This window comes from Acanthopagrus latus, chromosome 11, assembly GCF_904848185.1.
Source record: "Acanthopagrus latus isolate v.2019 chromosome 11, fAcaLat1.1, whole genome shotgun sequence".
Taxonomy (NCBI): domain Eukaryota; kingdom Metazoa; phylum Chordata; class Actinopteri; order Spariformes; family Sparidae; genus Acanthopagrus; species Acanthopagrus latus.
Window position 1 is genome coordinate 3,469,683 of NC_051049.1, and position 12,007 is coordinate 3,481,689.

General features: G+C 43.0%; 2 protein-coding genes across 2 annotated transcripts; one reads left to right on the forward strand and one right to left on the reverse strand.

Moving 5' to 3' along the window:
* Positions 1-423: 423 nt before the first annotated feature.
* On the reverse strand, positions 424-6,927 carry c11h19orf44 (chromosome 11 C19orf44 homolog). The gene is made up of 10 exons (XM_037115200.1): positions 6,448-6,927; positions 6,193-6,354; positions 5,924-6,054; positions 5,346-5,826; positions 3,988-4,354; positions 3,353-3,432; positions 2,311-2,857; positions 2,073-2,162; positions 1,123-1,289; positions 424-706 (listed from the first exon to the last, which is right to left on the reverse strand). The coding sequence occupies exons 1-10, from the start codon at positions 6,556-6,558 to the stop codon at positions 617-619; spliced, it is 2,226 nt and encodes a 741-aa protein (XP_036971095.1). The 5' UTR covers positions 6,559-6,927; the 3' UTR covers positions 424-616.
* A 2,261-nt stretch (positions 6,928-9,188) lies between these two features.
* Positions 9,189-10,616, forward strand: LOC119028687 (G-protein coupled receptor 84-like). Its single transcript, XM_037114932.1, has one exon. It carries the CDS (start codon positions 9,189-9,191, stop codon positions 10,464-10,466), a length of 1,278 nt encoding a protein of 425 aa, XP_036970827.1. The 3' UTR covers positions 10,467-10,616.
* The last annotated feature ends 1,391 nt before the right edge of the window (positions 10,617-12,007 follow it).

Sequence of the window (12,007 nt, forward strand, 5' to 3'; positions counted from 1 at the left end):
CTTTTAATGCAGCAATACACCAAAATAAAAATCACATGCGTTAAAATTAAAGAGGTCATATTATTCTAATTTTCAGGTTCATACTTTTATTTTGGGGTCCTGGTAGAATATGTTTAAATAGATGTCTGAATACTGACACATCTCGCTTCTGTTTAATCTTTGGTGAGAGTTGCACGTCGCATTATTTAGTCGGCCAGGATGCCAGAGGACAGAGCAGGGTGTGTGAGTTGTATTGTAGGTATTGTGGAGGCAATTTATCAGATTACATGCAGCTTCCTCTGGAGTAGCTATACAGTACAGCACTTCTCCACACCTGTAAACACACTTTGATGTGTAAAACTGGTGGAGTGACCCTTTAAGTGTCATCGTTTCCACATCTTTCTTCTTTCAGAAGACATGTTGACACATTTGTAAACACAGAAATGTACTTCTTTTGGGATTTATTCAACCAATGTGTTTAATCAGACAGTCATGATGTTGTAACACACAGTCCAGCTCATCGATGTATTACCATCAACTGTTCTTCTTCCCACAGTAGAAAAACATCTATGTATAAAACATATTTCAGTAAGAACAACACGGTGAATGTCTCTTGTTCCAAACACGTGGTCGGCGGTCAGATGTGATGGTGGGTTCTCATCTCCTGCAGCGCCTCCTCTAAGGCTTCCTCCATTGTCAGTTTGGGAGGTCTGTGTTTGCGAATATACTGTGGAGAGAATAAAAGTAATATTGTGGCGTGTGTGTGTGTGTGTGTGTATGTATATGAGATATCTACAGGTGCCAGGTTACAGCTCAGAGAGTTCTAATCTTTTAAATGCAGTCCTGAGTTTGAAATGTTATACCAATTTAAAGGACGACTGGTTTCTGTTAGTTTTACTTCTCTGTCTCATCACGCCGACTGATTTTTCTACTAAACTGAACAACACAGCAGCTACATCCAATCAGAATGCAGCAAACATCTGCATTAAAGCAAATTAATGTCTCATCATGCAAAGAGAAAAATACAGTGAGAAAACATCAGCCTCAACCACTGAGGCTTTGCAGCAGTGATGAAACACTGAGTTCAATGAGTCAAAAAGCTTCTGACAGCTCTACAACAGTGTCTGTGTGAGCAGGTTTTACCTCCGTGGTGTCCTCCAGTGTGGTGTATCTGTAGTTCGGTGGTTCAAGGCTGCGCACCAGGCTGGAGTGAAGGTGTCGGGTGCTGTCGATGAACCGCCTCGTCATGGCCAGCTGCTGCTTCAGCAATTCATTGAGTGCGAATACGGTTGGATTGAAGGTGCTGATAGCTGTGGGAGGGACAGACAGACATTAACCGGGTTTATAGTGAACGTGGTCTCGGAAAAATGCACTACTATAGATGAAAACAATTAAATGAATGTCTTAAATATTATATGCTCATTTTTTAGCTGACAGTAAAAATCAGTGGATTTATACCACTTTTATCTGCATGCTATCTATGTAGCTAAAGCCGGGACATAGTTAGCTTAGCATAAAGACTGGAAACAGGAGAAAACAGATAATCTGGTGCTATTAAAAGATAACAATCAACATCTCTAAAACTCACTAATGAACATCATTTGTCCTGTTTAATCTGTTCCAGACTACTTCTTGGCCAGACGCAGCAACTCTTTAGCAATTATACCAAACAAGCACATCTGGTCCATTTCCTGCGTTGAATATGTGTTGGACAACGACAACTTTGCTACCTGGATTCCCTCTGGATGAAGGTTTATAGACCCACTGTGCCAACTAAGCGATATAAAAACAGCTTTGTTCCAGCAGCCATTGCTCAGATTATTAAGTTGTAGCACAGATGCTATGAAGCAGCTCTCCTAATTATTTTTCAGGGATTTTTCCTGATATTTTTACACACAGAGTCAGTCAGTCCAAATGATTTCGAACAACCTTCCTGCAGGTGCCACTGCAGCACAGAGCAGCAGACTTACCAGGTATGTACATGCCGGATGTTATAAATGTTAAGACTCACACTGTCCCCTCAGATGTAGGCTCTGCATTATAGTCTTCTACGTGTATTTATGTTGTATATTATTTCATCTATGGGGTCTTACCTTCCACCTTTTCTGCACTGAGAGTATGTGTGAACAGTGGTGAGGGAGCAAGGTAGTTCACATCCACTGCAGGACCCAAAGCTGCTGCACCTACAGAGCAAGAAGAGCTTTAGTAAGAAACTCTCTACTTTCCTTGTGTCATTGTCTAATTAATCTTGATAACGTGATGAGTATTCTAAGGAAATGTGACAGTGGAAAAGATGATTAGAGGCCCTAACACCATGTAGGATGGACTAACCGGTGGGCCATGCGTAAGCCAGTGGATCAGTCTGAGTCTGTACTGCTGCCTCTTTTAAAACCGTTCTAGCTGAAGCTCGCCTCCTCGTCTGGCGAGAAAAGCTCTGGCTGCTGCGTGATACTGACGATCTGGAAGATCTGGAGGATCTGGAGTCCCTGCTCCTGCTGACTGTTTTACTGTGATCTGAGGTCCGTGAGGTGTAGGAGCGGTTCGCGTCTGAGAAGTTACTCGAGTAATCGTCTTCTGTCCTCTCATGGCGAGACATGTCTGAATCTGAAGCTTCATCTCTGACCTCTGAAGCGACTTCCTCTTCATCCCCGTGTCCTTGCAGGTGCTCTGACACCAGGCTGGCACTGTGATCCGGTTCTGTCCTGCTCTCACTCTCAAAGTCACTGTGGTAGTCCAGCATGTCCTCCTCGTTCTCCTCCTCCTCCTCCTCCATCTCCTCCTGCTGCTGCTGCTCCGCTGCCTTCTTCTGCTCCTTCAGTCTTGGCAGCTGTTGTCTGTTCAGGGATCCATGAACAGGTGTTCTGAGTTTGGCATCTCTCTGTTTTAGGCATCAGGAGGGAAGCAAACACATCAGTCTCACAAGTCCTTCAGGGAATAAAATTAAGTCTCAGTGTGGCCGATAGATATCTGTGAGCCGAGAGGGAGACAGATGTCTAACTTCATAACAGTTTCTTTCAATGCATCTGATGATTGTAACAGATTGTTTGTGTTTGTTCAGTTTTGGTTTCATCTTTTGATCATTACTTATAGCTGCACTGATCAATACAGTTATAATAATTTATTTAAAGAATGCACCAGATGACGGTTTGTAATGTGAAATGTGAACTCATAGAAAATAATAATCAGTTCCTCTGCACTTCCCCTCAACTCTACAGAGCGTTTAGCTCTTTCAGCTCATTTCTTTGGGTTTTTGTCCCTCAACTTTACTGCTGTGGTTCAGTCTCTTTTCTCTCATCAACCTCGTTTCCAGGAGAAAAATCTACAAATGTTATATTTATTCCAGCATACTTTATTAACTGATGTCAACACCCACCTTTGTTCTTGGTGCTTCATCAGTGAATCCAAGGTTAGCAGGGACGAGGTCGTCCAGCGTCAACACATTCAACTTGAAGTCTGCAGTAACACAATATCACAACAGAATTTTAAACGGCTAATTAAAGTGTATCTTCTGTAATCGACGGGTTATTTAGGGGTCTCCTGCTATTAATGCTTAAGGTATCACACATACATTAAGGAGCACTTGGTAGAACTCTTCATTTCGAGTCATTAATGACAAAGAAAAACAGCAAATTCTCACTTTTAAGAAGCCAGAACCAGCAAGCGTTTGACAAGTTTGCTTGAAAAATTACTGTAATAACTAACAGATCAATCAACTTCTCAACTAATCGCTGCAGCTCTACAGCACAGAGACTCATTGATCCTGTTTTCTGTCTATTGCACTTCACAGAGAGATGATTAAAGTACCTTGTTGTTCATCTAAGATGCATGTGATTGAGGAATGAAGCATAAAACATAATTACTGATTAAGAATATTCCCTCCTTAAATAAAGAATTACAGGCCTGTCAACAAGTAATTAAACCATGAATTCTGAAACCCTTCTGGTTTTAAGCCCTCTTAACTCTTGATCGTGATGTTAGTAAATAAAACATGTGTTATGAACTTCTCACCTTCGGAGGAAACTGCACTCATCTCACTGTGTGAGTCTTCAGAGCCGGGCCCAACAGGGAAGAGCTCCTCCAGAGAGAGCACCTCACTGCGGCCCGACATGGAGGAGAGGGAGCGCTGGGGACTCCTCGCCCTGTAAGCGGAGCTCAGTCTTCCGGGAGGAGAAGGGGAGACACAGGGAGGAGTGGGGGACGGGGAGAGAGCAGAGGGGCTGAAGTGGGCCTGAGGATGACCGGTGAAGCGAAAAGGAGATCTGCGGTGAGCAGGAGAGGCCGGGGAGCGAGGTGGTGCTCGGTGGGAGGATGACGAGCGAGGGACGGCAGCAGGAGGAGGCGTGGAGTCGAGCCTCTGACTGCTTTTGCTCAAAATCTGTAAGAGAAGATCGTATAGTGCAGGTTCAAACTGGAAGAAGTGTGAGTTTGGGCTGCAACTACCAATTAATGTCATTATTGTTTCATCAGATGATTATATTCAGGATTTATTGTTTAGTCTATAAACTGTGATAAAGTGCTAAAGAACCATCTTTAAATTGCTTCATTTCTTCCCAACAAACTGTTTCAAAACACAAACACTTTATTTACTATTATTCAAAGACAAGAGGGCAGCAAATCCTCACATTTGTCTAAGAATTGGTACGTTGTGCAACACAGCAGTCGTTAAATACAATTCCCAGGCTTCTGTATCAATACTGTTTGGTGTAAGCACAATAAGCTAACAAGCTAATAAAAGCTACAGTGACTTTAGCAACTAGTAAAGCTAACTGTCCATCAGGACACTCTGAAGAGTTGAGGCAGAGCAGTTGAAGGATATCGAGGGAAGAACCAGAAAACATTTTTAAAATATAGTTGGTATTGTGTGACATGGTGCCATGAAGCATTACACACTTCACCTGGAGGGTCTTACCTGCCTACCTGAGTTACATGGTGCAAACACAAACAATTGGGGCAGAGAGTACATCTGACACAGACAACCATCAAAATAATGTTGAAGCAGTTATTTTAAAGTAAAATATCTATATAATGTTCTTTTAAGAAGCAGGAATCAGCAAATGTTTGACATTTTTGCCTGAAAAATTTCAGATTTTTGATTGATTAGTCAACTAACTGTTGCAGCGCCAACATTTTGTGGTTCTTATAATAGTTTCATATTATATGATTCAATTTAATCAGCATGAATTGATGTAAGCAACAGAAAGTTAATTAGTTAATTGGTTAGGTAGTTTTTTGTTGAATGTGCACACCTCTGATGGTGCCGACTGAAAAACAAAAGAAAAAAAGAAATTAACAGCCTGTCCAACAGTTTTTGAGACAAACAAAACTAGTCGCTATTTTCAAGGTTGTGATTCCAAGTTGAATGATACCTTGTTCCCAGGTGTTAGGAGGCTTTTGTCTTCTGAATCCATTGAGTCTCCGAGCAGCTTCTTCATGTCCTCCTCATCACTTTCCAGACTGACACCACCCACTACTCTTAATGATGCCAGTGGGACCACAGCATCCGCAGCTCTGGACCTGGACCTGACACCGACATGTGGGCCTTGTGGAGACGTAGCAGCAGAAACAGCAGCAGCAGTGTTACTGTTGCTCAGAGCTACAGCTGTTCTGCTCTTGAGGAAACGTTTCCCCCTCAGGCTCTGATCGCTGCTGGACTGTGCTGAGTGTTGCACAGGAGCCTCCAGAGACTGAGCAGCTAAAGGTGGAGGTGAGACTCCCAAGTCTGAGGTTAAGTTCTCAGCAGGTTTCGCTGCCTGTCCGGCCTGCTGCCGGCTGCGGATGCGGCTCTCAATTTGAGCCAGTCGACTCAGAGCAGCCGTCTGGGAGCCTCGCAGGGAAGATGAAGCATTTCTGAGCAGAGGTGGTGAGAGGTGAAGAGAAAAACAGAAATATTAGAAGTGGAAATACTTTGACGACATTTGTTCCCCTTGAATTCACAGAACTGTACCTGGGTTCAGGCACCTGCTGCATTCGGATCTTGCTGATGGGCGACTGAGTGCTGTTTACTGCGGGTGGTGGCGGTGCCTTCTTCAAGAACCTGCTCCCTCCTCCACCCAGAGAGCTCTGAGGTCTGACATCCTGGCAGCAGAAAACAAGAAAAGCTCAGGAAGAGACACAAAAAAATAAAAGCTTGGAGTCAAACTGAACTGACCAGCGCCCCACAGTTTGATTGTTTGTATGTATGTCTTGAACAATTTATATTGGAAAGTTATGTACCGTGGTAGAACCTGGACCCTGGACCTTCCCAGCAGCACCAGGACCCACAGCAGCTTCATGGTCCGGAGCTGAGCTGACCGAGGACAGGTCACTCAGATCCGAGAGCACAGTGTGTGAATTTGGGGGAGCAGACCTGCTATTCACAGACAAACCCACAGCACCCTACAGAGGGAGAGAAACGAGGGACATGTTTGTAGTGTTACATCACCCACAGCTCATTTAAACACCTTTCAAACTGACTATACCGTAACGAACCCGTGTTTGGGCTGCAGGTTCTGGCTCCGGGTCTCCTCTGCTGCTCCTCTTGGCCGACAGCAGAGCCTGAGCTCGGTCCAGAGCCGAGCTCCGACCGCCTCGTTTCCACATCTTTTAAAACTATTAGCTTGCGTTTCTTCCATTAAGATATTAAATCTTCACGGGTTCTTTTAACAGCAGCTAACCCGGTTCGGTTCCGTTGCGTTTCTGCCCTGGAGACAGCCGTGTTAGCTCGTAGCTAGCTAGCTACGAGCTAAAACCATGTTAGCTAACTTGAGCTAACGATACAAAGCGCGTCATAGCTTCATTTGGAGTCCGTTTATAACTTTCTACACTTTAACATCGCCTATAAAACATAAACTTTTAACAGTGTAGAGAACTTTATGCATAACGACCACTGGAGCGTCCCTCGTCTCCAAGGAAGAGGTTTCATTTCTTCTTCGTCTACTTTTAATGGCGTCTGGCCAACAGCTTTTATGCGCTTTACCGCCACCGCCTGGACCGGAAGTGGATCAGAAGGGCTGTTAAATTATCCTACATCACCTGAACCCTGCATCACCTGAACTCTACGTCACTTGAACCCAACATCACCTGAACCCTGCATCACCTGAACCCTGCATCACCTGAACTCTACGTCACTTGAACCCAACATCACCTGAACCCTGCATCACCTGAACTCTACATCACCTGAACGCTACATCATCTGCTCCTCCTGGCCGTCAGCAGAGCCTGAACTAGGTCCAGAGCGGACCCAAGCCAATTTTCTAGGCCTCTGCTCAAAAATTGCCTATCCATAATAAAATGAGTATATCTCTTGTTGAGATGTGTAATTATCAGTATATGTGTTACTGGTGAATAGTAAATAAAGATGGCACACAGCAAAAATTCAACAATTTTTAGTCTAGCCTAAAAATTTTTTTAAAAAAAGCAATTTGCATCATGTACAGTAGCATAAGAGCCAGAAATGTGGTGACTGGGTCCACACACAAGTTTTAGTTGTTTATTTGAGTAGTGTTTGGGCTGTGTTTGGGTCAAATAAACGTGTTTTTTTACATGTTGTAGCCCAGCTTCTGCTGTTTAATTTGATATAAAATATGACTATATTCTTTCATAATTAGTTACGTTAAACTATCATCTTACGTTACTTCCATTGAGCTACATCACCTGAACCATATCAGCTGAACTTTACATTACCTGAACCTTACTGCACATGAACCTTACATCACCATATAATATACCATATAATCACCATACATATATACTGTATATATATACACACATATATATACACACACATATATATACACACACACATATATATATATATATATATATATATATATATATATATATATATATATATATATATGTATATATATATATATATGTATGTATGTATGTATGTATATATATATATATATATATATATATATATATATATATATATACACACACACACACATATATATATATACCCACATATACACGTATATACATATATATATTTTTACATAACTGGATAAACAAGCTCCCTGTCGGAAGCTAGAAAGGTGGCGGGGGTCAAAGGTAAAACACTGTGTTGTCCTTTCAAAACGAACAGGAAGTCACAGCGTCAGCAGACCAGATCACTGCATGAAGCTCCACGACAGCTGCTGGAAGTCGTTACAGGTGAGGAACGCATCATTTTACTTTGCTTCAACACTTTTGATTAACAAAGTATTAACAGTAAACACGTCAGAAGGTAAACGGCTGAATACTGTGTTTGTCAGATAAAACAAACAGGCAATTTGTAGACATCACCCTGGTATATTAATATAGATGATGGGGAGAGCTGCAGAATGAGCTACAGACAGTTGATTTAGTTTAAAGATCAGACAACAGTCTTCCACTGCAGTACAGGGAGAGAACAGAGTGGACATCAGGATTATATTTTTACATATAAATATTTTGTATAAATATAACCCCGATGAATATTTTGCATTTAGAGGATCTGCACAGTCCCTGATATGATGCAGCATCTCCAGTCAGACATCACTCGATCTGACGTCACAGGCGGGATGACAATTAGTGATATCTGGGAGCATTTCTCCAAAATAAACTAAATTACTGCGCGCTGCAAGCTTTACCGTTAAAGGGGCACTACGTAGTTTTGGAGATTAAATATACTGAGTCACCATTTCCGCTTTGAACACACAAGGAACAGATAATCCCCCCAAAACCTAATTTGCTTGCTGTATTTGCATGTGCCGCTGTGATGCTGACGAGACAGCGGATATTCACATTTTTCAGTACAGTATTAACATTTCTCTTGCGGTTACGTTCATTTGCATGAACATTTTTCTCTTCCTCTTTCATATTTTATCCAAGAGGCGAACAAAAAAATAAAACAAACCAAATAAAAAGCTGCATCTATGTGTTTGTGTAGACGCACACGTATGAACCTGCGTATTTAAAAATGTGGGAGATGTTTTCATTCATTGAGTTTATCTGCACATTAACTAAGAGCCCTGATCATTAAACGCTGTCAGGTCATAAAGAAATAACACAATGAATACATGATTAAAGGTTGCCTTTCTATATGTCTGACGGTGGTGTTTCCTTCTCCTTCATCTGCTTCTGTTGTTTTGAACCCTCTTCTTACGTCTTATGTCAAAAGCCCCTCCAGATTATTTAATATCTTTATTGAACCAGTTGGTGATGATGACGAAGCTGCTCCTCCAGGACTGTTCCTCTTCGTGATTATGTTTGATTACAGCATCTTATGTTTCCTTCATTTTCTCGACAGAATAGTGATGAACTGCACCAACCTCACCACCTGCCGAGACAACTTCTCCTGCTACAGTACTTCAGTCGAAGGCTACCGGTACTTCGCCGTGACGTGGGGATGCGCCATGACCATCATCGGTACGGTGGGGAACCTGATGACCTTCCTGGCCTTCGCCTTACAGCCTCATCTGAGGACACGCTTCAACATGCTCATCCTCAACCTGTCTCTGGTTGATCTCCTCTCCTGCTCCATCCTGTATCCCGTCTCAGTCGACGCCTATCTACACCTCAGATGGCGCAGTGGTCAGCTGTGGTGCAACATCTTCAGCATGGTCTTCTTCCTCCTCAACGCCGTCTCCATCGGCACCCTCTGCCTTATAGCAGGGGCCAGATACCTCATGGTCGCAAAGAGGGCCGTGTTTGACCGTGTCTTCTCCAAGCTTGGTCTTTCTTTGCTCATCATCTCACAGTGGGCACTCGGCCTGGTCACCCATGGCCCGCTATGGCATGCCAACCGGTTTGACCAAAAGATGTGTGTATGCACCATCAACCATGATATTTACCATCCCTACCCCATCATCCTGTTCACATTCTACTTTTTAGGCGGTCTGATATGCGTCGGCACATTCTACTTCCTCATCTACAGACATGTCCGGAAGTCAACACAAGCGCTCCGCCGCCATCGGTTCAGCCCCCGGCGCTCCCGGAAGAGACCAGCTTCTCCAGTCCGAGACACCATCGACAGCGGCATCGAGAGCAGCACGACCAACACATGTGGCTGTGAGACGAGCAGCCAGAATGAGATAAATAGTGAACGCTCCTCCCAATCTGCCCAAAGCTCTGCCGCTGCCGAATCAGCCACCGAGTCTCACTCTGAGGTCGTCACTACGTCACCCTCACCCACGCCTGCGCTGGCAAACGTGTCCTCCTCGCCGCCGCGCTCCACGGCTTCAGGCGAGGATGAAGAAAAGACACACGTGGCAGTGATGTGTTTAGCTGTTCTACTGGGTTTTGTGTTCTGCTTTGTCCCCTTCATGTTGATGATGTTGCTAGGAGCAGTCGACAAATGCAGTCATGTCCCACAGGTTTTCTACATGTTCTGCTTAAACATCTCCTGGATCAGCAGCTGTATCAACCCCGTGCTCTACGCTGTCATGAACAGACAGTTTCGACAGGCCTACATCGTGCTGCTCACGAGGGCTGCTGCACCGTTCACCTGCCTCTGGGTCAGCGGGAGGGACAGTTCAACCTAAAATCAAAAATGCATGTTTTCAGGATGTTTATCCCTCAGGACTGTATGGCTGTGCGTTGTCGATCTGTAGAGGTAGAGCTGTCAGTCTGCTTGTGATAAGTGCCAGAAAAATCCCTCTCAGATATCATCACCTGGTTTCTCAAGATAATTTACAGAAACTAGTTTCAAAAATATTTTCTTTCCGAATCACCGCGCAGAAGGAAACTTTTATTAAAAAAAACTTTTATTAAAACTTTTATTAAAGGGGCACCGTGTAGTTTTGGAGAAGAAACTCATCCAATTAAACAAGATGTTCTCAGAGGAAAATAAGATCAAACTGTTTGAAGCTAGAAAAGGTGGAAAAGTTTGTTTATTCAGTCATGAAAATGAAGAAAGTTTGTCTCTTCTGACGGAAATTTCTTCCCCAAAACGACACAGTGCTCCTTCATCTCACAAGAACGAGTCTCTCGTCCGTGAGCAGATGCACATTTCTTTCTTCGTGGTTATACAATTTCTTGAGTGCAGCTCCTGCATGATGAGACAGCTCACAAAAAAAGGACTTTTGATTAGAGTCACCGGGTCATGGTTTCTGTGAGTGCCTTCTAGTTCTGATATATTCAAGAGAAACCAGACGTCTCTACAACTGGTATCTACAAAATTCAGCAACTCAGACCAAAAGAATTTGAATGGAGAAATATCTCAACAACTACAATGGGAAAATAAAGTGGCCTTTCCAGTCATAGAAATGAGCTCCACATGATATTTTGATGAAATAACATAATCCAACTTGTGGAGATGAAAGCCAAAAAGCCAGAAAGCTACAGATGTAAGATACAAACTCAACAAACAACGGCATGAGTCACTCTTAGCTTCAGTTTGACTGTGTGTAGATAAAACTTCCCCACCAGCTACGTTAAATGTCATCGGTATTCTCAGCCGACGTTATGCTGACATGCTGGTGATGATTCAGAGTCCAAGAGGGTTAAATGTGGAGGCACACGAGGGTCAGTATGGGGTCCAAGATGTTTTAATTCTATAAATAAAAAAAAAGATTTGTTCAGTTTCTTTTATTTGACAGAAAACAAAACTTGACAATACTTAACTCGAGGGGTTTTCGTGGCAAGACTGTGATAAGGGCTTCCGTATACGACATAAGACGAAATACTTCTGCGACGCGGACAGGGGAAGACAAAGACTTTATACACATGAGGAAGGGGAACACAGGTGAAAACAATCAAGGATCAGGAATGACGTCAGACCGGGGACACGGGAGGAAGGGCAAGTGACCTGAAACGAGAGGAGAGTTACCTTTCAAAATAAAACATGAAAATCACAGGACAAAACCCCAAGACAGGACATCCCTCACCGCGTTGTGACAATTTGTAGATGACACAATATATTTTGCTTTTGGCACGATGTAAAAACATGCACAGACAGGCTGTAAGTATGTGAACTGGTCAAACTTCAGATGTCATTTAATGAACATAAATCCACTTTAAGCACTTTAATCGGAATGAAACTCAATCTGTTGTATTAAACAGACTGTCAAATGAAAAATATTTA

Excerpts from the sequence above, each read along its gene's own strand:
- c11h19orf44 (XM_037115200.1), bottom strand. The coding sequence starts at position 6,558 with ATGTGGAAACGAGGCGGTCGGAGCTCGGCTCTGGACCGAGCTCAGGCT. Across the intron at positions 5,827-5,923 it reads CAGCAGGTGCCTGAACCCAG|AAATGCTTCATCTTCCCTGC; the intron begins GTACAGTTCTGT and ends ACCTCTGCTCAG. Across the intron at positions 1,290-2,072 it reads CAGTGCAGAAAAGGTGGAAG|CTATCAGCACCTTCAATCCA; the intron begins GTAAGACCCCAT and ends TCCCTCCCACAG.
- LOC119028687 (XM_037114932.1), top strand. The coding sequence starts at position 9,189 with ATGTTTGATTACAGCATCTTATGTTTCCTTCATTTTCTCGACAGAATA.